The 26,229-nt window shown below is 34.0% G+C and overlaps 2 protein-coding genes across 3 annotated transcripts in view; one reads left to right on the plus strand and one right to left on the minus strand.

Moving 5' to 3' along the window:
- LOC135217762 (caveolin-3-like) overlaps nucleotides 1–2,317 on the minus strand; it is a 103,224-nt gene extending 100,907 nt beyond the window's left edge. For both annotated transcript variants that reach the window (XM_064253782.1, XM_064253777.1), the window contains exon 1: nucleotides 2,230–2,317. The gene's annotated coding sequence lies outside the window, so the exon portion shown is untranslated. The remainder of the gene's footprint in view (nucleotides 1–2,229) is intronic.
- LOC135217579 (piggyBac transposable element-derived protein 4-like) overlaps nucleotides 1–24,528 on the plus strand; it is a 28,936-nt gene extending 4,408 nt beyond the window's left edge. Inside the window, exon 2 of the mRNA XM_064253545.1 lies at nucleotides 23,684–24,528. Within this exon, the coding sequence (XP_064109615.1) occupies nucleotides 23,684–24,528 (845 nt within the window). The remainder of the gene's footprint in view (nucleotides 1–23,683) is intronic.
- Nucleotides 24,529–26,229: the final 1,701 nt, after the last annotated feature.

The following is a 26,229-nucleotide window of genomic DNA, read 5'->3' on the forward strand; positions in this document are numbered from 1 at the left end:
ATACCTTGTTTCTTATTTTAAAACTGAATATTAGTCTACTTTTTCATGTTTTTAGGAGGAACCGATGACCATTCTTAAAAGGACGCCAGTTTTCAGCCAAAACCAATTGTCCTTAGTTTGTGTCTGGCTGAATATGAAGTTGTCTGTCCAGATTGTATTATTGTATGTGGTGGACACACAATGAGAAAGAACTCGTGGTTTTTTTTAGTAGAATCTAATGCTCATCACCCTATTCTATTTGAGATATAGTATATATTTAGGTATGATGTATGTATATGATTATTTGTTTGAGTTATTCAAAATCGTAATCTCTTCATCGTTTTTAACAATTATTTTTTTCACTCACGGCTACTTCGATGTTTGGAGGATTGATATGAAAATTGATAAGTTTGTTTTGTCGCACGTGGATTCGACACGTTCCAAGTGATAAGTGTGATTGTGTTTGCCTACCCTCTGTAAGTTGGAATATCAGAATATTGAGCGTTGGTTTAACTTCCAGACCAAAGAAATAATTGCTCTCTGCGTGGAGTGTTGTGTAGTGTGAGGATGTTAATGCACTTTTTGAAGCTTAAAAATATAAAATTAAAAACGTGATTAATCGCTTATTTACATTTTGTGATTATCCACAGTCATTTTTGCAGCTTACTTACTTTTTAGAAATTAGAATTAAAAATTTCATTTGAGAACGACAGATTTACATCTGCTTATCAGTAAATTTAGAATTTATAAGTAATGGCAGTAGCACTAGAAGCGACTATTTTTTTCTTGTCAGCTAACTTGCACGCAAAAACACAATACAAATAAAAGTGTTATTTAGCCTCCAACGCCACGTGATGCAGAGGGTCTGTGTGAAATTTTGCCGCCCCTGTCTTTCCTGTGCTTTATCTTACATAAATCTCCACTCTTTTCCAATAACCTTTGTTATATTTCTCATCCAAGTAGGCGTAAGTCTTCCAACTCTTCTGGTACCCACAGGATCCCAGCAGCCACAGACACGTACTGTTCTCCCTGGGGTTACGCGAAGGACATGTCCAAGCCATCTCCATCTCCCTTTCGTCATTATCTCGTCTACATATGGAACTAACTTATTTGCATGTGTTTTATCATTTCTAACTCTCATCTTCCCATCTGACGTCGAGTATTCTTCTTTAAAGTTTTATTTTCAAATCGACAAAATCTTTCAGATAATGGTGAAGGTTCCAGGCTGAATCTGTCCGTAAAGCAATACAGATCGAACTAAGCTTAAGTACACTTTCACTTTCGTATGCAATTTTAATATATTTGATTCCAAGATCTTAAGTCAGCCAGTCCATTGATTGATTGATCTTATTTAATGTTCACTACATTCCAGCTCAAGATACCTGGACTGGATAGCATAGTTCCTGAATATTTGAAAGATTCAACATCATTCATCCTTTCTCCATGTAATGTTATTTCTTCCCTTTGGACAAAGTCTGTCCTGATTCCATCTCTATGGTGCAATCTATGATGCAGGCTTTGCAACTTAGCAAGTCTTGTGGTGTTTTGCTGATTAAAACCGTTTCCTCTTATACGTCTATCAAATATCTGTTGTTACTCCATTCTAAACCTGCTCTTGCTCCTCCACTATAAAACATTAATTAACGAATTCCTACTCGGCGGTTATACCGTATTTTCGTCTCAGATTATATATTCATTCGCAAGATTCCGACCCGTGGTGTCGACAGTTGAGGAATCTGATTTTGATTGGATGTTCACCGTTGTAAATATGAGTTTTTGGATGATCTTTTGTATAAGGTGAAACAGCAAGATGTTAAACAAATTCTTGAATAATAGCAAACAAATTAAACCACGAATAAGACGTAAAAAGTGTTGATTTTGCCTGTCATTTCCAGTCTATGATTAGTCTCATCGCAGAAAGTATGCTGTTAGTGAGTGGCCACACCCACGCACTCCTTCCTTAATGAACTGCTGCCGGTTTTAGTTTTTCCATAGATCTCGCACTAAATCTTAAACTGGATAACTTAGGAATCGTCTTCCTAAAGACAAATGCAGCAATGAAGCACTTAATGGTTCCGATTTTCACGTAAATGTTCATTGAAAGAAGAAGAAAAATGAAAACTAATTTTATACGAAACAATGTTTTTACGACTCCAGCGTAGGGACCATTAACGGAAGCGGACCACCAATTGCGAAGGCAGAGAGAGAAAAATAATCAACAATATTTGGAAGGACAAAAACACTACTCACAAGTGACAGTGGAAGTGTTGGTGGAGCGTTACAGACGGGACTTCCCCCACTCGTCGCACTTGGAATAAGAAACTTCGGTAACGGCGACTGGGCCTGGCTAAGGGAACATGCCGTTTCCATAGTAACGCGTCCAAGCTTTATACCCTAACACCTCAGCAAAAGGTTATAGATATCGTTTTCAAATTGGAAACACGTGTGTGGTTTTTCCTATATTATATTGCACAAGTTGATATCTTGTTAAATCTGCAATTAGACAAAAACATACTTGCCTATATATCCTCATAAACAATACACATACACACACGCTATATATATATATATATATATATATTATATAGTATTATATATATATATATATATATATATATATATATATATATTTATATATGTATATATAATACATATATAATATTTTAATAATATTATAGTATTATATATATTTATATTATATGATATATATATATATATATATATCTATATATATATATATATATATATATATATCTATATATATATATATATATATATAGATATATATATAGAATATATATATATATATTAGGGATATGTGTGTGTGTGTGTGGTGTGTGTGTGTGTAATATCGTGTGTGTGTATGTATGTGTGGACATCATTGTGCAATATATGAAATCTCTGTTGCATAGTTTAAAATGTATTCAACATTTAACAGTTTTCTCTATGGGTCGGTGGCTCCAGACACACCAGCAAAACATTCAGTGCTATATATATATTATATATATATATATATATATATATATATATATATATATATATATATATATATGTGTGTGTGTGGTGTGTGTGCGTGTGTTTTTCGTCAGCAGTTTTATGCAAAATAGGTGGTTCATTTTTACACAAAATCTACGAAAGATGAGTCACGTGATTGGCAAGAATCGACTACCTTTTGCGAGAGAGGCGGGATGTACCTGTTGGGGGAAGTGGCCCTTTATGGAGTTGGGGTTTGGGGAGGTCGATTGCTCAATCGTGTTTCACACGTTCCAGGTTCAAGAGACCAAAGCCCTTTCTACTATTACCTTAAATTTTGGTCACCAATTAATCATTACTTTTGTAAAGAAAATCTAAACATAGTTTTTGACTCGTTTTAACTTGTTAAATCAGTTTACGTGAGTGTTATTCTTCGTAGAATAATTCTATCTATGTCACCTATTACCATCAGTTGATTGCTGTTATTTACACACTTGCAACCACTCCAGCAAAGACAGATCTGAGAAGTTTCTGTGGCAAGTGATCTGTGATTAGGTATGACACTTTGGCGTGCATAGAATAGCTATTTCTAAAAGATCTTTAGTGGGGGGTTTGCTGTAGCGTAATTCCTTAGTCATATATTTGTTTGTAGCCACTACCAAATAAAAATAATTACGCACGTTTCAGTTTATATTTGTTTAAGAAATTTGCTGGTAATAGTCATTTTCTCCTTGCTGTTATACACAAGTGTTACCATTGAATGTTTTGTATACGTAGTACAAAAACAGTTGTTGAGGTGGATATGGAAATAGAATTGCAGACATCATTGAACTAACCGTGGATGCTTTAAAGGCTCCAATTAATGTACCCCCAGTCTTACTCGAACCATAGAATTCCTGTTTTCATACATTGGAACTGCAAAGAACAATTTAGATTTGTTTTATAATTAAGAAAGTAATTCGTATAAATACCTTATTTCAATTTTCATGGTATTTATTGAATTCTCGTTATCTTCCGTAGTTTGCTTCATATAGAAGGATATTTTCGATTTCCAAAATGCTCCTCAGACTGAAATCGAGAGAGTAAGGTAATGGCATTTCCCTTTCGATGACTAATAAATTGCATATGGAGTGAACCTGGCTAACAACAGATGGTGTAGAGCAACTCAGTGGCGTGGTCGGTATGGTGTTGGCGTGCCATCTTGGTGGCCGTGAGTTCGATTCTCGGGCATTCTACTGAGGAGTGATAGATGTGTATTTCTGGTGATAGAAGTTCACTCTCGACGTGGTTCGGAAGTCACGTAAAGCCGTTGGTCCCGTTGCTGAATAACCACTGGTTCCTTGCAACCTAAAAACACCATACAAACAAACAAACAAAAGCAGATGGTGTATGTTCTTTAGATGGTATCAAAATAGGACGTGAAGGGCTTCAGATAATTGTGGTTGAGTAGAATGGTTTAGTAACCAGAATATGAATGAGACCAAAAAGAATCGGCTTGACATGGGGAAACGTCAGGACTGAGACGATAACCCTCCTACTGCTGGCAACAAACACCATACCTGAACTTCTGATTTGGACTGGCAACAGAGGAACATTGTGAAATATAGTGTCTTTCAAGAAAGTCTGTTTTCATGTTACTGTACATTTATCAAAATTATGGAAACTTCATGGTTACAAAAACATTTATCTAAGTCCAGTATTGGAATTAGATTGAAGTTGCTGATTCTGAATCACTCGATTCTAAAGGTTTTGACACCTGTAACTTTTGTTTCATAGGAATGTTAACCTTTTAAAAAAATTCAGAATTAGGGAGCTTCAAAACTCAAGTTTAAATTGGAAAGATTGTGTGAAGATACTTTGTTGAAACTGTGGTCCACCTCTGCAGCCTCTTAAGCTGTGCTAGTTAATTGCTGATTGGAAAGAGGCTTTTCTAAGGCTCACTGGATCACCTGTCTCAGGGCCATTCAAATGTGATAGGGTTGAATGCACTGACATCTTTCTGGATAAATGGTTTTCCTGCCTAAGGCAAAATGCAATTTTCAGAGAATTGCAAATCACTACTACAATATCTTTCTGGTTTATCTCTCATCCCTTTATATATTGCATTCTAGAGACATGGACTTACAGTATTACAAGCTGCTGCGTCTCACATGTATGGCAAATGTCATTTTCCTCAGTCAGTCAACAACTATACGAGAGCATCTTACTTTTCTTTCTAATGGGTCTCATCCTTAGGTCATCTTAATTTCCAAATATTCACTAGATTTTTCAGGTGTCGACCACCACTCGGAGCAATCAGCAGCTCAGACATCCAACCGAAATTTGAATTTTGGATAAGATTAGTGTAATGAGTTCCCACTGATCTAAAACGTCATATCTAGACTAAATGAAAAGTGAGGCAGGTGATTGATAGGCATCTCAAGACTCCAGGTGGTACATGCATCTTGCTTCTGAGAATATTCAAAGATATAAAACTGGCGCATCGGAGTGGTGGGTTTGTGTGACAAAAATTAATTTTCTTTTATGGAAAATTCAGTCATTTTTTTTGTTACAGTATGTTGGAAATCTCAAAATTAATTATAGAAAATGTTATTTCTATTGTTTATTTCATCATGCCTTGCATTTTTCTTTGTTTTGTTAAGTATGCAAATATCTGATGCTATTATATTTCTTTTTCATTTAGTACTTGATTAGGAGTAATCAGAAAATCTTGTATTTATGAAATTCTGAAGTTGGATATTAATACTTAAGGATATTCACTAATATGGCAAGTCTTTGGAACTTCTTTTGGACGGAGAGTTGTCATTTTTAGCTCTGCTGTCTTATAAGGAGGTGCTACTCACTCCCTCTTTGGGTTCGCAGGTCTAAGTATAATTATTGATTCTAAATGATTTTGCTCGCCTATGCTGCCGAAGATGGTATCAGAGCTCTTCAGTACGTTCTTATTTCTTTCATGTTTTGTTGGTGGTTGCCTGTTATCTGATGATGAATATCTCATCCTGCCTCTGGCCTTGTAAACTGCCACCTCTTTTTTAGAGTCATAGGATGTTGGCATATAAAGGTTGCTTCTGAGTAGGTTTACCTTTTTATCAAAACATTCCAAGATAAGCACCTTTGTTACCTTTATGGACATACATCATTTGTAGGAACATCCACAATCCTGTTATATATATATATATATATATATATATATATATATATATATAATATATATATATAATATATATGTGTGTGTGTGTGTGTGTGTGTGTGTGTGTGTGTGTGTGTGTGTGTGTGAAAGTCGACGCCTTCAGGAGCCTCCTCTCCCATGCCCTCACAGGGCAGGAAGAGAGGTCCCACCCCTCCCATCCAGTCGTTAGCTTCTTTTCCTCTCTCTCTCTCTCTCTCTCTCTCTCTCTCTCTCTCCTTCTTTCTTCCTTTCTCTGAGTCTTTCTCTCTTTCCTCCTTTCTGTGAGAGGCAGAAAGAGGAGAAGGGACACAGGACAGGACAGGAAGGGAGGTCCCACCCCTCCCTTCCAGTCCTTAGCTTCTTTTCCTCTCTCTCTCTCTCTCTCTCTCCCTATCTCTCTCTCTCTCTCTCTCTCTCTCTCTCTCTCTCTCTCTCTCTCTGGGGCTCCTCTTTCTTTCTTCTTCCTTTCTCTGGCTCTTTCTTTCTTTCCTTCTCTCTGTGAGAGGCAGAAAGAGGAGAAGGGCACAGGACAGGACAGGAAGGGAGGTCCCACCCCTCCCTTCCAGTCCCTTAGCGTTTTCTTTTGCTTTCTAACTCTCTCTTTCCTTCTCTCTTCCTTCTCTGTCTCGATCTCTCTTTCCTTCTTTCTGTGAGAGGCAGAAAGAGGAGAAGGGACACAGGACAGGACAGGAAGGGAGGTCCCACCCCTCCCTTCCAGTCCTTAGCTTCTTTTCCCCTCTCTCTCTCTCTCCTTCTTTCTTCCTTTCTCTGGCTCTTTCTTTCTTTCCTTCTCTCTGTGAGAGGCAGAAAGAGGAGAAGGGGCACAGGACAGGACAGGAAGGGAGGTCCCACCCCTCCCTTCCAGTCCTTAGCTTCTTTTGCTTTCTAACTCTCTCTTTCCTTCTTTCTTCCTTTCTCTGTCTCGATCTCTCTTTCCTTCTCTCTGTGAGAGGCAGAAAGAGGAGAAGGGGCACAGGGCAGGAAGGGAGGTCCCATACCCCCCCCTTCCAGTCCTTAGCGTCTTTTCCTTTCTCTCTCTCTCTCTCTCTCTCTCTCTCTCTCTCTCTCTCTCTCTCTCTCTCTCTGTGAGAGGCAGAACGAGGAGAAGGGGCACAGGGCAGGGGTACTGTCAGGTGCTTGGCATGCTTATCCTTTTTATCCCTGTACGTCATCTCAAATGTTGTATATTTCTAAGGTGTCTGATTATGATGTAAGTAAATTTTGAGATCTAGAATCTGTAGGGTTTAGTCCTAAGGAGTCCAATAATCAATTTAGAGTCGAATTTCACGTTGCAGGAATTTTCTGAGAAAATTCAATTTGTTGAAGATAAATATGAAGTAGCCCTACCTTGGAAAAGTGAAACAGCTAAGAGTGATGTAATAGATAATAAACAACTTGCTTTAAAGAGACTAAATAAATTACACTGTAAATTAGATAAGGATGTTAAGCTTAAAACTGAGTATTACAATGTTTTTGGTGAGTAAGAAAAGGAGGGTATAATTGAGGAAATTCCTAGCAATGAGATTAGTAGTGATTTCCCTATTTTTTATATGCCTCACAGACCTGTTGTGAGAGAGGCTAGTACAAGTACAAAGGTAAGACCTGTTTTTGATGCTTCCGCTGCTAGTTACTGGAGTATCTTTGAATGATTGTCTCCAAACTGGCCCCTCTCTTAACCACGACTTAGTAAAAATACTGATTCGGTTTAGATGGCCTATAGCCTTGTCAGGTGATATCAACAAGGCATTTTTACAAGTGAGTATGAGACGAGAAGATAGAGATGTACATCGTTTCTTACTGAAGTGTGAAAATGGTATTAGAATTATGAGATTTCGGCGTGTTCCATTTGGTAACACTGCTAGCCCCTTTTTATTAAATGCTACAATTCGATATCATCTTGAACAGTGTAAAATGACTGGGGTAATACAAGAGTTAAAGGAAAATATGTATATAGATAATTGGTTGAGTAGTTCTGACAGCTTTAATGAAGCTTATCCCAAGTTCAGTGAGGCTCGTAAGGTTTTATCTCTGGCAGGTATGCCTTTGACCAAATGAGTCTCTAATAGCAAATTAGTGACTTCTAGATTTAATGATAGAATTAATATTGTTAAGGAAGATGAAGCTACGGGTATGTTAGGATTGCATTGGTATAACAATTCTGATACATTTTCCTTTCATGGAATTGAACTAAGTCCAAAGTGGAGCTGGAGTTGACCAAATGATCAGTTTTGAGTCTTATTGCTAAATTATTTAATCCTCTGGGTCTTATAAGTCCCTTTGTAATGTATGGTAAAATACTCTTTCAAGACATTTGGAGATTGGGTCTTCTTTGGGATGATTTGTTACCTCTGGAACTGCAGGTTAAGTTTCAGAAGTGGGTCGAGAGTGCTAAATTTCTGAAATCTTGGAATGTTAATAGGTGCTATTTCCCTTGTACTTCATGGGCCGGTCTTTATTATGTTCAAGGATAGTAGTTTTTATAAAGAATGCTCAAAGTTTGGGTAATGATACCTCCCTCATATGTTGGACTGATTCTAAGATAGCACTTGCTTGGATTCAAGGAGACCCTTGTAAATGGAAACCCTTTGTAGCTAACAGAGTTACTGAAATCCAAAGTATAACTCCACCTAGCTGTTGGCATCATTGTTCAGGAATTGACAACCCTTCTCATTTGATATCCCGGGAGATGTTAGGTGATCAGCTTTCGGCTAACAGTTTATGGTTAAATGGTCCCCTCTGGCTATCTGAACCTTTGTATTTTTGTCATGAAGGTAAAAACTTGTTTTCTACTATGGAAGAAGCTAATTGTAAGGACGATATGACTTGTGTTGCTCTCAGTTTAGACACATCTTTGTTTGAATTTGATAAGTGGAGTCACTTTAGTAAAGCTCAGCATGTAATGGCTTGGGTTTTGAGATTTATACATAATAGTAAAATGCATGCAATTAAATGTTTGGGAACTTCAGGCCCAATGACTTCAGATGAATTAGATAAGACCAAAACTAAAATGATTTATTGTGTACAGAGAGAGATCTATCCCTCGGAAGTTAATGCTTTATTGAGAAAAAAACCTATTCCAAAGGGGTCAAGTTTGTCCAAATTGTAAGTCCATTCGCTTTGAATAACATTTGCCATATCCTCCAAGTGTCTATATAAGGCCATTTGTAAAAGAGATTTAAAGGTAGAATGGTTAAAATTGTGAAAGCACGAATGTTCACTAACAGGATCATTGGTAAAATGGGATCAAATTTTTTTATTTTATTCATGAAGACATTAACTTACGGGTTTTTACACCACGCCAGAGGTTGCCTTTGCAATCATTTTTTTTTTTTTTTTTTTTTTTTTTTGCAAAGGCATTAACTTAAGGGTTTTTACACCACGCCAGAGGTTGCCTCTGCAATCTTTTTTTTCTTTTTTTTTGCAAAGGCATTAACTTACGGGTTTTTACACCACGCCAGAGATTGCCTCGGCAATCTTTTTTTTTCTTTTTTTTATGCAAAGGCATTAACTTATAGGTTTTTACACCACACCAGAGGTTGCCTCTGCAATCTTTTTTTTTCTTTTTTTTATACAAAGGCCTTAACCTTATGGGTTTTTTTACACCCAGCCAAGGTTGCCTATGCAAACTTTTTTTTTTCTTTTTTGAATTCAAAGGCATTAAACTTATAGGTTTTTTAACACCACACCAGGGTTTGCCTCTTGCAATCTTTTTTTTTTCTTACAAGGCTTAACTTACGGGTTTTTACACCACCGCCAGAGGTTGCTCTGCAATCTTTTTTTTTCTTTTTGAATCAAAGGCAATTGCCAAGGCATTACTATTTTTTTTGGTTTTTACACCACAAACCAGAGGTTGCCTCTGCAATCTTTTATTTTTTCTTACAAAGGCATTAACTTACGGGTTTTTCACCACGCCAGAGGTTGCCTCTATATTTTTTTTTTTTTATAAAGGCATTAACTTAAGAGTTTTTACACGCCAGAGGTTGCCTCTGTAATCTTATTTTTTTTTTTTTTTTTTTTTACAAAGGCATTAACTTACGGGTTTTTACACCACGCCAGAGGTTGCCTCTGCAATCTGTTTTTTTTTTTTTTTTTTTTTTTAGCAGAAAGGGATTACTTTTTTTTTTTTTTGCAAAGGGATTAACTTAGAGTTTTTACACAACGCCAGCGGTTGCCTCTGTAATGTTTTTTTTTTTTTCTTACAAAGGCAATTAACTTAAGTTGTTTTTCACACGCCAGAGGTTGCTCTAATGTACAAAGGATTAACTTACGGGTTTTTACATCACGCCAGAGGTTGCCTCTGCAATCTTTTTTTTCTTTTTTCTTTTTTTTTTTACAAAAGCATTAACTTAACGGTTTTTACACACGCCAGAGTTTGCCCTCTGCAAGCGTTTTTTTCATTTTCTTGTTTTTTCTTGTTTTTTTTTTGCAAAGGCATAACTTACGGGTTTTTACATCACGCCAGAGGTTGCCTCTGCATCTTTTTTTTTTTTTTTTTTTTACAAAATGCATAACTTACGTTGGGTTTTTACATCACGCCAGAGGTTGCATCTTGCAATAACTTTTTTTTTGCTTTTTTTTCTTTTTTTTTTTACAAAAGCATTAACTTTTTTTACGGGATTTTTTACACCCACGCCAGAGTGCCTCTGCGATCTTTTTTTTCTTTACAAAGGCATTACTTAGAGTTTTACACAACGCCAGAAGTTGCCTCTGTAATCTCTTTTTTTTATTCTTTTTTTTCTTACAAAGGCTTACTTAGAGTTTTTACACCAGACACAGAGGGTTGCCTCTGTAATGTTTTTTTTCTTTTTTTTTCTTTTTTCTTTTTTTTGCAAAGGCATTAACTTACGGGTTTTTACATCACGCCCAGAGGGTTACCTCTGCAATTTTTTTTTTTTTTTTTTACAAAGCATTAACTTATGGGTTTTTACAACCACGCCATAGGTTGCCTCTGACATCTTTTTTTTATTTTTTATTTTTTTTTTACAAAAGCATAACTTACGGTTTTTTACCCATGCCAGAGGTTGCCTCTGAAATCTTTTTCTTTTACAAATGCATTAACTTCGGTTTTTTTTACACCAACGCCAGGGTTGCCTTATCTGTAATTTTTTTTTTTTTTTTCTTTTACAAAGGCATAACTTACGGGTTTTTTACACCCCCCAGATGTTTGCCTCTGCAATCTTTTTTGGTCTTTTTTTAATGCAAGGCATTAACTTATGGGTTTTTTACACCACACCCAAGGTTGCCTCTGCATTCTTTATATTTTTTCTTACAAAGGCATTAAACTTACGGGTTTTTCCCACGCCAGAGTTGCCTCTAATTTTTTTTTTTTTTCTACAAAGGCATTAACTTAGAATTTTTACACAACGCCAGAGGTTGCCTCTGTAATCTGTTTTTTTTTTTTTTTTTTTTTTTTTTTTACACAAAGGCATTAACTGGTTAGGGTTTTTACACAACGCCAGAGGTTGCCTCTGTAATTTTTTTTTTTATTTGTTTTTTTTGTTTTGTTTACAAAGGCATAAAATTACGGGGTTTTTACACCACGCCAGAGGTTTGCCTCTGTAATTTTTTTTTTTTTTTTTTTTTTTTTTTTTTTTTACAAAAGCATTACTTAGGTTTTACACCAACAACCAGAGTTGCCCTCTGCAATCTTTTTTTTCATTTTCTTTTTTATTTTTTTTTTTGCAAAGGCATACTTACGCCTTTTTTACATCAAGCCATAGTTGGGGGTCCTGCGTTCTTTTTTTTTTCTTTTTTTTTTTACAAAAGGCATTAACTTAGAGTTTTTTTACACCACCCAGAGGTTGCCTCTGTAACAATTTTTTTTTTTTTTTGTTTTTTTTTTTTTTTTTTTTACAAAGGCATTAACTTAATAGTTTTTACACCACGCTAGAGGTTGCCTCTGTAATTTTTTTTTTTTTTTTTTTTTTTTTTTTTTTTTTTTTTTTTTTTTTTTACAAAGGCATTAACTTAGAGTTTTTACACAACGCCAGAGGTTGCCTCTGTAATGTTTTTTTTTTTTTTTTTTTTACAAAGGCATTAACTTAGAGTTTTTACACCCACGCAGAGGTTTGCCTCTAATAATGTTTTTTTTTTTTTTTTTTTTTACAAAGGTATTAACTTAGAGTTTATTACACCAAATGCCAGAGGTTGCCTCTGTAATCATTTTTTTTTTATTTTTTTTTTTTACCAAAGACATTAAACCTTAAGAGTTTTTAACACCACGCTAAGGAGGCCTTGCCTTGCAATTTTTTTTTTTTTTTTTTTTTTTCCAAAGGCATTAACTTGCGGGTTTTTTACACCACGCCAGAGGTTGCCTCTGCAATCTTTTTTCTTTTTTTAATTCAAAGGCATTAACTTATAGGTTTTACTCCACACCAGAGGTTGCCTCTGCAATCTTTTATTTTTTTCTTACAAAGGCATTAACTTACGGGTTTTTCACCACGCCAGAGGTTTGCCTCTATATTTTTTTTTTTTTTTTATAAAGGCATTAACTTATGAGTTTTTACACAACGCCAGAGGTTGCCTCTGTAATCTTATTTTTTTTTTTTTTTTTTTTACAAAGGCATTAACTTACGGGTTTTTACACCACGCCAGAGGTTGCCTCTGCAATCTTTTTTTTTCTTTTTTTTTTTGCAAAGGGATTAACTTAGAGTTTTTTACACAACGCCAGCGGTTGCCTCTGTAATGTTTTTTTTTTTTTTTTTATAAAGGCATAAAATTACGGGTTTTACACCACGCCAGAGGTTGCCTCTGTTTTTTTTTTTTTTTTTTTTTTTTTAATTTTTTTTTTTTTTTTTTTTTTTGCAAAGGCATAAAATTACGGGTTTTTCACCACGGCCAGAGGTTGCCAATCTATCATTGTTTTTTTTTTTTTTTACAAAGGCATTAACTTAGAGTTTGTTTTTACACCAACGCCAGAGGGTTGCCTCTGTAATGCTTTTTTTTTTTTTTTAATTTTTACCACAAAGGCAATTAAACTTACGGGTTTTTACACCACCCGCCAGAGGTTCGCCTCTGCAATCTTTTTTTTTTTTGCAAAGGGATTAAGTTAGAGTTTTTTACCCAACAAGCCAGAGGGTTGCCATCTGGTAATGTTTTTTTTTTTTTTTTTATTTTTTTTTTTTTTTTTTTTTAAAAAGGCATACCAATTACGGGTTTTTTAACACCACGCAGAGGTTACTTGCCTCTGTAATTTTTTTTTTTTCTTTTTTTATAAAGGCATTAAAATTAGGGTTTTGAAACCACGGCCAGAGGGCTTTTGCCCTTCCTGTAATTTTTTTTTTCTTTTTTTTTTTTTTTTTTTACCGACCAAAGGCATTAACTTTTAGTTTTTACACCACGCCAGAGGGTTGCCTCTGAATGTTTTTTTTTTTTTTTTTTTTTTTTTTTTTTACAAAGGCCATTAACTTAGTTTTACACCACGATAGAGGTTTGCTGCCTTGTAATCTGTTTTTTTTCTTTTTTTTTTTTTTTTTTTTTTTTTTTTTAACAAGAAAAGGCATTAACTTAGAGTTTTTACACCACGCCAGAGGTTTGCCACCTGTAATGTTTTAATTTTTTGTTTTTTTTTTTTTACAAAGGCATTAACTTACGGGGTTTTTTACCACCACGCCAAGAGGTTGCCTCTGCAATCTTTTTTTTCTTTTTCTTTTTTTTTTTACTTTTTTTTTTAAAAAGCATTAACTTAACGTGTTTACACACACCAGAGGTTGCCTCTGCCAATCTTTATTTTTTTTCAATTTTCTTTTTCTTTTTTTTGCAAAGGCATTAAACTTACGGGTTTTTACATCACGCCATAGGTTGCCTCTGCGATCCGTTTTTTTTATTTTACAAAGGCATTAACTTAGAGTTTGTTTTACACAAACGCCAGATGGTTGCTTCTGGTTAATCTGTTTTTTTTTATTCTTTTTTTTATTTTTTTTACTTACAAAGGCATTGAAACTTAGAGTTTGTTTTACACCAGACCCCAGAGGTTGCCTCTGTAATGTTTGTTTTGCTTTTTTCTTTTTTCTTTTTTTGCAAAGGCAATTAACTTACGGGTTTTTATATCATGCCAAGAGGTTACCTCTACAATCTTTTTTTTTTTTTTTTGTCTTTTTTTTTTTTTTTTTACAAAAGCATTAACTTACGGGTTTTTACACCACGACAGAGGTTGCCTCTGTAATGTTTTTTTTTTTTTCTTTTTTTTTTTTTTTTTACAAAGGCATTAACTTAGTTTTTACACCACGCTAGAGGTTGCCTCTGTAATGTGTTTTTTTTTTTACAAAGGCATTAACTTAGAGTTTTTACACCACGCCAGAGGTTGCCTCTGTAATGTTTTTTTTTTTTTTACAAAGGCATTAACTTAGAGTTTTTACACCACGCCAGAGGTTGCCTCTGTAATGTTGTTTTTTTTTTTTTTTTTTTTTTTACGGAAAGGCATTAACTTACGGGTTTTTACACCACGCCAGAGGTTGCCTCTGCAATCTTTTTTTCTTTTTTCTTTTTTTTTTACAAAGCATTAACTTACGGAGGTTTTTTACACCACGCCAGAGGTTGCCTCTGCAATTTTTTTTTTTCATTTTCTTTTTTCTTTTTTTTGCAAAGGCATTAACTTACGGGTTTTTACATCACGCCATAGGTTGCCTCTGCGATCTTGTTTTTTTTTTTTTTTTTTTACAAAAGCATTAACTTAACGGGTTTTTACATCACGCCAGAGGTTGCCTCTGCAAGATTTTTTTTTTTTTTCTTTTTTTCTTTTTTTTTACAAAAGCATTAACTTACGGGTTTTTACACCACGCCAGAGGTTGCCTCTGCGATCTTTTTTTTCTTTTACAAAGGCATTAACTTAGAGTTTTTACACAACGCCAGAGGTTGCCTCTGTAATCTGTTTTTTTTATTCTCTTTTTTTTCTTACAAAGGCATTAACTTAGAGTTTTTACACCAGACCAGAGGTTGCCTCTGTAATGTTTTTTTCTTTTTTCTTTTTTCTTTTTTTGCAAAGGCATTAACTTACGGGTTTTTACATCACGCCAGAGGTTACCTCTGCAATCTTTTTTTTTTTTTTTTTTTTTTTTTTTTTTTTTTTTTTTTTACAAAAGCATTAACTTACGGGTTTTTACACCATGCCAGAGGTTGCCTCTGCAATCTTTTTTTCTTTTACAAAGGCATTAACTTAGAGTTTTTACACAACGCCAGAGGTTGCCACTGTAATTTTTTTTTTTTTCTTTTACAAAGGCATTAACTTACGGGTTTTTACACCACGCCAGACGTTGCCTCTGCAATCTTTTTTTTTCTTTTTTGAATGCAAATGCATTAACTTATAGGTTTTTACACCACGCCAGAGGTTGCCTCTGCAATCTCTTTTTTTTCTTTTTTTAATGCAAAGGCATTAACTTATGGGTTTTTACACCACACCAGAGGTTGCCTCTGCAATCTTTTATTTTTTCTTACAAAGGCATTAACTTACGGGTTTTTCACCACGCCAGAGGTTGCCTCTATATTTTTTTTTTTTTTACAAAGGCATTAACTTAGAGTTTTTACACAACGCCAGAGGTTGCCTCTGCAATCTTTTTTTTATTTTTTATTTTTTTTTACAAAGGCATTAACTTACGGGTTTTTACACCACGCCAGAGTTTGCCTCTAATTTTTTTTTTTTACAAAGGCATTAACCGTAGAAATTTCTTTTTACACAACCGCCAGTGGTTGCCTCTGTAATCTGTTTTTTTTTTTTTTCACACAAAGGCATTAACTTACGGGTTTTTACACCACGCCAGATGTTTTTTTTTGCCTTCTTGCAATCTTTTTTTTGCAAAGGGATTAACAAATTAGTTTTTACACAAACGCCAGACGGTTGCCTCTGTAATTTTTTTTATTTTTTTATTTTTTGTTTTTTTTTTTTTTTTTTACAAAGGCTAAAATTACGGTTTTTACACCACGCCACCGAGGTTTGCCTCCGGTTTTCTGTAATGTTTTTTTTTTTTTTTTCCCACAAGGCATTTTTAAAACTTAATAGTTTTTTCACCACGCAGAGGTTGCCTCTGTAACTTTTTTTTTTTTTATTTTTTTTTTTTTTTTTTTTTTACAAAAGGCTTAACTTAGAGTTTTTACACCACGCCAGAGTTGCCTCTGTAATCTTTTTTTTTTTTTTTTTTTTTTTACAAAGGCATTACTTTAGAGTTTTTACACCACGCTAGAAGGTTGCCCTCTGCAATTTTGTTTTTTTTTTTTCTTTTGTTTTTTTATTTTGGCCAAAAGGCATTTAACTTTGCGGGTTTTTTACACCACCGCCAGAGGTTGCCTCTGCAATCTTTTTTTTTTTTTTTACAAAGCATTAACGTACGGGTTTTTACATCACGGCCAGAGGTTCCCCATGCAATCTTTATCTTTCTTTTTTCCTTTTTTTTTTAGAAAAGGCATTAACTTACCCGGGTTTTTAAATCATGCCACAGGTTGCCTCTTGCGATTTTTCTTTTTTTCTTTTTTTTACAAAGCATTAACTTAGAGGTTTTTACACAACGCCCAGAGGTTGCCTCTGATCGAATCTGTTTTTTTTTTTTCTTTTTTTTTTCTTTTTTTTTCTTTTACAAAAGGTCATTAACTTCAGATTGCTTTTTTTTACACAACGCCCAGAGGTTGTCCTCTCTTAATCTGTATTTTTTTTTTTTTTTTTTTTTTTTTTACAAAGGCCCATTAACGTTTTTTTTTGCCGGGTTTATTGACAACCATGCCAGAGGGTGCCTCTTGCAATCTTTTTTTTTCTTTTTTTCTTTCTTTACTAAGGACATTAAAATTTTTGCGGGTTTTTACAAACCAACGCCTAGAGGTTGCCTTCTGCAATCCTTTTTTTTTTTTTACAAATTTTTTTTTTTCAGAATTTTAACTACGGGTTTGACACCAAACGGCCAGAGGTTGCCTTCGCAATCTTTTTTTTCTTTTTTTCTTTTTTTTTACAAAGGGCATAACTTACGGGTTTTACACCAAACGCCAGAGGCTTGGCCATCTGCAATCTTTTTTTTCTTTTTTCTTCATTTTACAAGACATTAACTTGCGGGTTTTTACACCACGCCAGAGGTTGCCTCTGCAATCTTTTTTTTTTTTTGTTACAAAAGCATTAACTTACGGGTTTTTACACCACGCCAGAGGTTGCCTCTGCAAAATTTTTTGAAACTTTTTTTTTCGTTTTTTCTTTTTTTTTACAAAAGCATTAACTTATGGGTTTTTTTGCACCACGCCAGAGGTTGCCTCTGCAATCTTTTTTTCTTTTTCTTTATTTTTTTCTTTTTTTGCATAGGCATTAACTTACGGGTTTTTACATCACGCCAGAGGTGCCTCTGTAATGTTTTTTTTTTTTTTTTTTTTTTTTTTTTTTTTACAAAGGCATTAAACTTAGAATTTTACACAATGCCAGAGGTTGCCTCTTGTAATCTTTTTTTTTTGTTTTTTTTTTTTTTTTCTTTTTTTTTTTTTTTTTTGTTTTGTTTTTTTACAAAGGCATTAACCTTAAACGCCGAAGCGGTAAAAAAATGTCTCCCGTGTGCCGGAGACGTTTCAGAGTGAGCCGCTGGGCGGGAGCGCGGAAAAAATATTTTTTTCAAAAATCATAGCGCGCTTAGTTTTGAAGATTAAGAGTTCATTTTTGGCTCCTTTTTTCATTGCCTGAATTTTAGTATGCAAGCATCAGAATGAAAAAAATTATCATTATCATATATAAATATGCGATATATGATAGCGCAAAAACGAAATTTCATATATAATTGTATTCAAATCGCGCTGTGCGCAAAACGGTTGAAGGTAACAAGTTACTTTTTTTCTCGTTGTAATGTACACTAAATTGCGATCATTTTGGTATATAACAATTTGTAAAACGATAAAAGCAACACAGAGAAAATATTATCACAAAATAATGCATTGAATTTCGTAATGCGCAGACGTAAACACATATTTTTTTCAAAAAATTCACCATAAATCTAAATATTTCCTAGAGACTTCCAATTTCTTTCAAAATGAAGACAAATGATTGATATTACTATACTGTAAGAATATAGCTTACAAATGCAGTTTTCGACCATATCTGACGAGTTAAATTTGACCGAATGTCGAATTTTTTTTATTTTTTTTAATATATTTTTTTATATGCAATTATTTCGGAAATAAGAAAAAGCTACACTTTCAAATATTTTCGTTTTATTCTACATGACATTGCGCACATTTTCATATATAAAACTCTATGAATGCCTAATATGAAACGGAGCAATATTCCGAGTATGGGACTTACGCATTTCGGAGATTTGTGGCGGAGAATCCGCGCGCTGAGGGAAGGAAAGTTTTTTTTAAAATTCACCATAATTTAAATATTGTGTCTAGAGACTTCGAATTTGTTTCACGATGAAGATAATGACTGAATATTACTAGAATGAAGAGTTTTATCTTACAATTGCGTTTTTCGACCATTTCGGTAGAGTCAAATTTGACCGACGAACGTGGTGATTTTTTTTCTATTTATCGTGATTGTATATGCAAATATTTCGAAAATGAGAAAAGCTACAACCTTCAACTATTTTTTTGTTGTATTATTCATGAAATTGCGCACATTTTTCATATATAAAACGTTATGTAACGGAATAATTTAAAATGGTGCAAACATTACCACAATCGCACGTATGATTTTTTCGGAAGAGTTACCGCGCGGACGTAAAGAAAATGAATAATTTTTTCATAAATTCACCATAAATCGAAATATTGTTTTGCTAGAGACTTCCAATTTGTTTCAAATGAAGGTAAATGCTTGAATATTACTAGAATATAAGCGTTTAGCTTACAATTGCGTTTTTTGTTTTTCGACCATTTCGGTAGAGTCAAAATTAACCGAAGGTTTGAAAATTTGTCACTTATCATTTTTATATGAAAATTATTTCAAATTGATAAAAGCTACAACCATGGGTTTGTTTTTAGTTGTATTGTGCATGAAATTGCGCACATTTTCATATATAAAACTTTATGATAACGGCTAATTTAAAATGGTGCAAAAACATTACCACAATCGCATGTATGATTATTTTCGGAAGAGTTACCGCGCGGACGTAAGGAAAATTTTTTTTCATAATTCACCATAAATCGAAATATTGTGCTAGAGACTTCCAATTAGTTGCAAAATTAAGTTAAATGATTGAATATTACTAAAATATAAGAGTTTAGCTTACAATTTGCGTTTTTTTCGACCATATTCGGTTAGAGTCAAAGTTGACCGAAGGTTGAAAGTTTGGCACTATCGTTATTTATATGAAAATATCTCAAAACCGATAAAAGCTACAATCATGAGTATTTTTTTCGTTGTATTCTACATCAAAAATGCGCACATTTTCATATATAATAGTCCATGTAACGGCTAATTTAAAATGGTAAAAAAAAAAATTATGTCAAAGTGACGAAATAATTTCCGAGATGTCACAGATAACTTTTTAGTGCAGCAAGAAAGAAATTCGCGCTTGCGCGCCTGCGTAACGATTGTAAACAAAAACAACACTTTGATCCGTGAACTCCCAGCATCCCACCCCCAAGGCGCGTGGATTCAAGAGTTTTCGGCTGGTAGGCCTAAAAGTATTTTTTTTTTCCGCGAATTTTAAAAAAAACTTTTGTATGTCGAGCGTAAAATACGTCCAGGTCGGACACCCGAGGACAAAAAATGGTCGACGTAAAATACGTTCCAGTCGGCGTTTAGGGTTAACTTAGAGTTTTTAACACTACGCTAGAAGTTGTTCCTCTGCATTTTTTTTTTTCTTTTTTTTTTTGTAAAGGCATTAACTTGCGGGTTTGGGTTTTTACACCACGCCACAGAGGTTGCCTCTGCAATCTTTTTTTTCTTTTTTCTTTTTTTACAAAGGCATTAACTTGCGGGTTTTTACACCACGCCAGAGGTTGCCTCTGCAACTCTTTTTTTGTCATATTTCTTTTTTTTTTTTTTTTTTTTTTACAAAGGCATTAACTTACGGGTTTTTACACCATGCCAGAGGTTGCCTCTGCAATCTTTTTTTTTCTTTTTTTTTTGCAAAGGCATTAACTTACGGGTTTTTACACCACGCCAGAGGTTGCCTCTGCAATCTTTTTTTTCTTTTTTCTTTTTTCTTTTTTTGCAAGGGCATTAACTTACGGGTTTTTATATCACGCCAGAGGTTGCCTCTGTAATCTGTTTTTTTTATTCTCTTTTTGTTCTTACAAAGGCAGTAACTTAGTTTTTACACCAGACCAGAGGTTGCCTCTGTAATGTTTTTTTTTTTTTTTTTTTTTTTTTTGTTTTTTTTTTTTTTTTTTTTTTTTTTTTTTTACAAAGGCATTAACTTAGAGTTTTTACACAACGCCAGAGGTTGCCTCTGTAATCTGTTTTTTTTATTTTTTTACAAAGGCATTAACTTGCGGGTTATTACACCACGCCAGAGGTTGCCTCTGCAATCTTTTTTTTCTTTTTCCTTTTTTTTTCACAAAGGCATTAACTTGCGGGTTTTTACACCACTCCAGAGTTGCCTCTGCAATCTTTTTTTTTTTCTTTCTTTTTTACAAAAGCATTAACTTACGGGTTTTTACACCACGCCAGAGGTTGCCTCTGCAATCTTTTTTTTCTTTTTTCTTTTTTTTTACAAAAGCATTACCTTACGGGTATTTACACCACGCCAGAGGTTGCCTCTGCAATCATTTTTTTTTTCTTACAAAGGTATAACTTATGGGTTTTTACACCACACCAGAGGTTGCCTCTATATTTTTTTTTTTTTACAAAGGCATTAACTTAGAGTTTTTACACAACGCCAGAGGTTGCCTCTGCAATCTTTTTTTTATTTTTTATTTTTTTTTACAAAGGCATTAACTTACGGGTTTTGGGTTTTTACACAACGCCACGGTTGCCTCTTGTAATGTGTCTTACAAAGCATTAACTTACCGGTTTTTCACCACGCCGAAGGTTGCCTCTAATTTTTTTTTTTTGTCAAGGGTTTGTTTTTTATTGCTAACTTAGGAATTTTTACACACCACGCCAGAGGTTGCCTCTGTAATCGTGGTTGCCACTAAGGTATTAATTTAACGGTTTTTTACACCATGCAGAGGTTGCCGGTCTGCATCTTTTTTTTTTTTGCAAATGGGATTACTTAGAGTTTTTACACAACGCCAGAGGTTGCCTCTGTAATCTGTTAATGTTTTTCTAGATGTTGTTTTTTTTTTTTTACAAAGGCATAAAATTAGGGTACACCGGACGCCAGAGTTGCCTCTGTTATCTTTTTTTTTTTTTTTTTGTTTTTTTACAAAAGCAAGTAACTTAGAATTTTTACACAACGCTAGAGGTTGTCAATTTTTTTTTTTTTTTTTTTTTTTTTTTTTTTTTTTTTTTCTGTAATCTGTTATTTTTTTTACAAGGCATTAACTAAAGTGTTTTTACACACGGGTTTTTTCTAGAGGTTGCCTTCTGTATTTTTTTTTTTTTTTTTTTTTTTTTTTTACAAAAGGCATTAACTTAGAGTTTTTACACCACGCTAGAGGTTGCCTCTGTAATCTGTTTTTTTTTTTTTTTTTTTTTTTTTTTTTTTTACTAAAGGCATTAACTTAGTTTTTACACAACGCCAGAGGTTGCCTCTGTAAATCTGTTTTTTTTACGAAAGGCATTAACTTTTTAGAGTTTTACACACGCTAGAGGTTGCCTCTGCAATTTTTTTTTTTTTTTCTTTTTCTTTTTTACAAAGGCATTAACTTGCGGTTTTTTACACCACGCCAGAGGTTGCCTCTGCAATCTTTTTTTTTCTCTTTTCTTTTTTACAAAGGCATTAACTTGCGGGATTTTACACCACGCCAGAGGTTGCTTCTGCAATCATTTTTTCTTTTTTTTTCTTTTTTTATTTTTTTCTTTTTTTTTTTTGGCAAAAGGGATTAACTTAGAGTTTTTACACAACGCCCAAGGAAGGTTGCCTCTGTAATCTGTTTTTTTTTTTTTTTTTTTTTTTTAAGGCATTAACTTACGGGTTTTTAACACCAAACCAGAGGTTGCCTCTGTATCTTTATTTATTTTTTTTTTTTTTGCAAAGGGATTAACTTAGAGTTTTTTCCACCAGACTAGAGGTTGCTTCTAATCTGTTTTTTTTTTCTCTCTCTCTTTTTTTTTACAAAGGCATTAACTTAGAGTTTTTACACCATGCCAGCGGTTGCCTCTGTAATCTGTTTTTTTTTTTTTTTTTCTTTTTTTTACAAAAGCTATTAACTTAGGGGTTTTTACAACCAACCAACGCCAGAGGTTGCCGTCTGCAATCTTTTTTTTTTTTCTTTTTTTTTTTTTTTTTTTTTTTTTACAAAAGCATTAACTTAGGGGTTTTTACACGCCACGCCAGAGCTTGCCTCTGCAATCTTTTTTTTTCATTTTCTTTTTCTTTTTTTGCAAAGGCATTAACTTTCGGGTTTTTACATCACGCCAGAGGTTGCCTCTGCAATCTTTTTTTTTTTTTACAAAAGCATTAACTTACGGGTTTTTACATCACGCCAGAGGTTGCCTCTGCAATCTTTTTTTTCTTTTTTCTTTTTTTTTAGAAAAGCATTAACTTACGGGTTTTTACATCACGCCAGAGGTTGCCTCTGCGATCTTTTTTTTCTTTTACAAAGGCATTAACTTAGAGTTTTTACACAACGCCAGAGGTTGCCTCTGTAATCTGTTTTTTTTTTTCTTTTTTTTCTTACAAAGGCATTCACTTAGAGTTTTTACACCAGACCAGACGTTGCCTCTGTAATGTTTTTTTTTTTTTTTTTTTTTTTTTTTTTTTTTACAAAGGCATTAACTTGCGGGTTATTACACCACGCCAGAGGTTGCCTCTGCAATCTTTTTTTTCTTTTTTCTTTCTTTTTACAAAGGCATTAACTTGCGGGTTTTTACACCACGCCAGAGGTTGCCTCTGCAATCTTTTTTTTTTTTTTTTTTTTTTTTTACAAAAGCACGTTTCCTGCGACAGCCATAATGGCTGGAATGCTGGTACTGCGACAGTAGTAAAACTGCTCTATCGTCAGTACCAAAGGAGACAACAAGGGGAGGTTTGTTTTCATGCTTGTCTCTCACAAGATAGACTTTGTTGAGGTAAGAAAAACCGTGACCCACCAGTGTGTCCCATTGCATATGAATGAAGATTTTATTACTGCAGTGCGATGGGACCCACCGGTGGGTCCCACTTGATTTTTTTTTTTTTTATTGTAGCTAACCACTCTGTATCTATGAGACCTGCTATCATGTAATAAATATTTATATATAATTTTTGTATTTGAGGGTTTGGTTATGGTTTCCTTTTCTGTCCTTTTTTTTATTTATATGTAATTTATATATTTGAGGGTTTGGTAAGGGTTTCCTTTTCTGTCTTTTTTTTCCTTAGGCAGTGAATGACCTAATATGACCCATAGTTTTGAATCTTTTCTAAATTTCTATAAATCAATCAGTAATTTTATATATTGTTTTACCTTAGTATCAAAACTTTACACAGCATATCATCTTTGCAGGTGTTACAATGTTGGCTTCCAACTTTTATGGAAGTAAAAAAAGATCTGATAGAAATGAAAGCTCCAATTCTTAAGAAGAACTGTCTTCTGAAGAAGAACTGTCTTCTGATGATGAATATATTCATTCAGAAACAGGAAGCAGTTCATCAAGTGAAGAGTCTCTCCATGATGATTCTGAAAATCAAATCACTGAAGAAGAGCAAGAAAATGAGGAAGAAAATGAGGAAGAAATTTTGAATGAAGACACAAGTCCACCAAATGCCGAGTGGACAAAAGTGACTAAGAAAGCTCGACAACATGGATTTACTGGGAAAGAAGAACTTTGTGTAACTGTGCATCCATCGTCTACAGATAACCAAATTTGGCCTATTGATGTTTACAAACAAATAATTACTGATGATATTATAAATCTAATTGTTCAAGAAACCAATCGATATGCTGAGCAGAAAATTTCTTCGGTTACTGTAACAAGAAGATCGAAATTACGGCAGTGGGTTCCTACAAATAACGAAGAAATTGAAAAGTTTATTGGACTTATCATTTACATGGGATTGGTTCCATTCCCTGAGATCCAATTATATTGGTCTAAAAGCATCCTTTATAAGAATGAAATTGTTCCAAAAACAATGAGTAGAGACCGCTTCCTCTTGCTCTTGCAAATGTTACATTTTTGCAACAATGAAGAACCTAATGTGGGAAGAGATTGGAAAATAAGAAAATTACTAGATATGATTTTGGTGCAGTATCAATCAATCTATAAATCAGGATCTGATGTTATAATTGATGAGAGTATGGTGCCTTTCAGAGGCCGTGTCATTTTCAGACAGTACATCCCTGGAAAGAGCCATAAGTATGGATGCAAACTGTTCAACTTTGCACTCCTGAGGATACACTCTAAACATGGAGTTATATACTTGTAGTAAGACTCCTTGCAAATCATATGGATATGGAGTGACTTTGTTTGCAGATAATTACTATATCTCCAGTTTCTTAGGAGAGTATCTTCTTCAGCGGAAGACTTACCTATGTGGCACAGTAAGAGTCAATAGAAAGTATCTTCCAAAGTCAGTTACAAAAGCAAAACTAAAGAGAGGTGAAATTAAAGCCTTAGAAAATAGGAATGGAGTGAAAGTATTCAATTGGAAAGATAAAAGATATGTTGTGACTCTATCAACAGTTCCAGAACATGATGCTACTCTAATCAACACAGGTAAAGTCACAACGACTGGTTTACATATCAAGAAACCTCAAAGTGTGTTAGACTATAATAAGTGCAAGAAAGGAGTTGATTTATCAGATCAAATGTCATCATATTATTCACCTCTGAAGAAGTCAAGAAAATGGTACAGAAAAGTAGCATTAGAATTTATTGCTGGTACTTCTATAGTGAATGCTTGGGTACTTTACAATAAGTACTTTGCTGTCAAGAAAATGTCATTACGTGCATTCAAGGAATCTATTGTCTTATACTATACTAGTGGTATCATGAAGGAAAAAAAACAAACCAGGAAAATCAAGTATGAATATTTCAGGAAAATCTTCACATTGTCTCAAAGAAGCAGAAGGACAGAAAAGAAAAACAAGGAAACGATGCAGAGGCTGCTACGAAATGTTAGCAGCAAATGAAGGATCCAAAGTGGCCAAAATCAAGTCAAGAAAGGTTTCCACATATTGTGACTCATGTGATGGCACTCCATATCTATGTTTATCATGTTTCAATCTCAAACATAACTAGTGATATGATTTTTCATTAGCAAATGGAATTGAAAACTAATTTTCTTATATACTGAATGTCAGACAAATTTTCTTTGCAATTATTTCAGTAAAACTTTGTTTTCTATTTTTTTTTTTTGTATAATTCAACCCTTTGATAGCAATACTGATCTACTAAAATAATAATTGCAATTAAAAGTTAAAGTTTTTTTTTATAAATAAAAAAAAAAATTTGTTCTACTAGGACCCACCGGTGGGTCACATTGCAGCAAATGAGAGAACAGTGTGACCCACTGGTGGGTCCCATCGCTGGAAACGTGTTAACTTACGGGTTTTTACACCACGCCAGAGGTTGCCTCTGCAATCTTTTTTTTCTTTTTTCTTTTTTTTTTACAAAAGCATTAACTTACGGGTTTTTACACCACGCCAGAGGTTGCCTCTGCAATCTTTTTTTCTTTTTTCTTTTTTTCTATTTTTGCAAAGGCATAACTTAAACGTTACGGGTTTTTTTACAATCACGCCAGAGTGCCTCTGCAATCTTTTTTTTTTTTTTTTTTTTTTTTTTTTTTTTTACAAAAGCATTAACTTACGGGTTTTTACACCACGCCAGAGGTTGCCTCTGCAAATCTTTTTTTTCTTTTACAAAGGCATTAACTTAGAGTTTTTATTTTTACACAATGCCAGAGGTTGCCACTGTAATGTTTTTTATTTTTTTTTTACAAAGGCATTAACTTACGGTTTTACACCACGCCAGAGTTGCCTCTGCAATCTTTTTTTTTTTTTTTTTTTTTTTTTTTTTTTTTTTTTTTTTTTTTTTTGCAAAGTTGCAAAGGGATTAACTTTAGAGTTTTTACACAACGCCAGAGGTTGCCTCTGTAATCTGTTTTTTTTTTTTTTTTTTACAAAGG

Source organism: Macrobrachium nipponense, chromosome 7 (assembly GCF_015104395.2).
Source record: "Macrobrachium nipponense isolate FS-2020 chromosome 7, ASM1510439v2, whole genome shotgun sequence".
NCBI lineage: Eukaryota > Metazoa > Arthropoda > Malacostraca > Decapoda > Palaemonidae > Macrobrachium > Macrobrachium nipponense.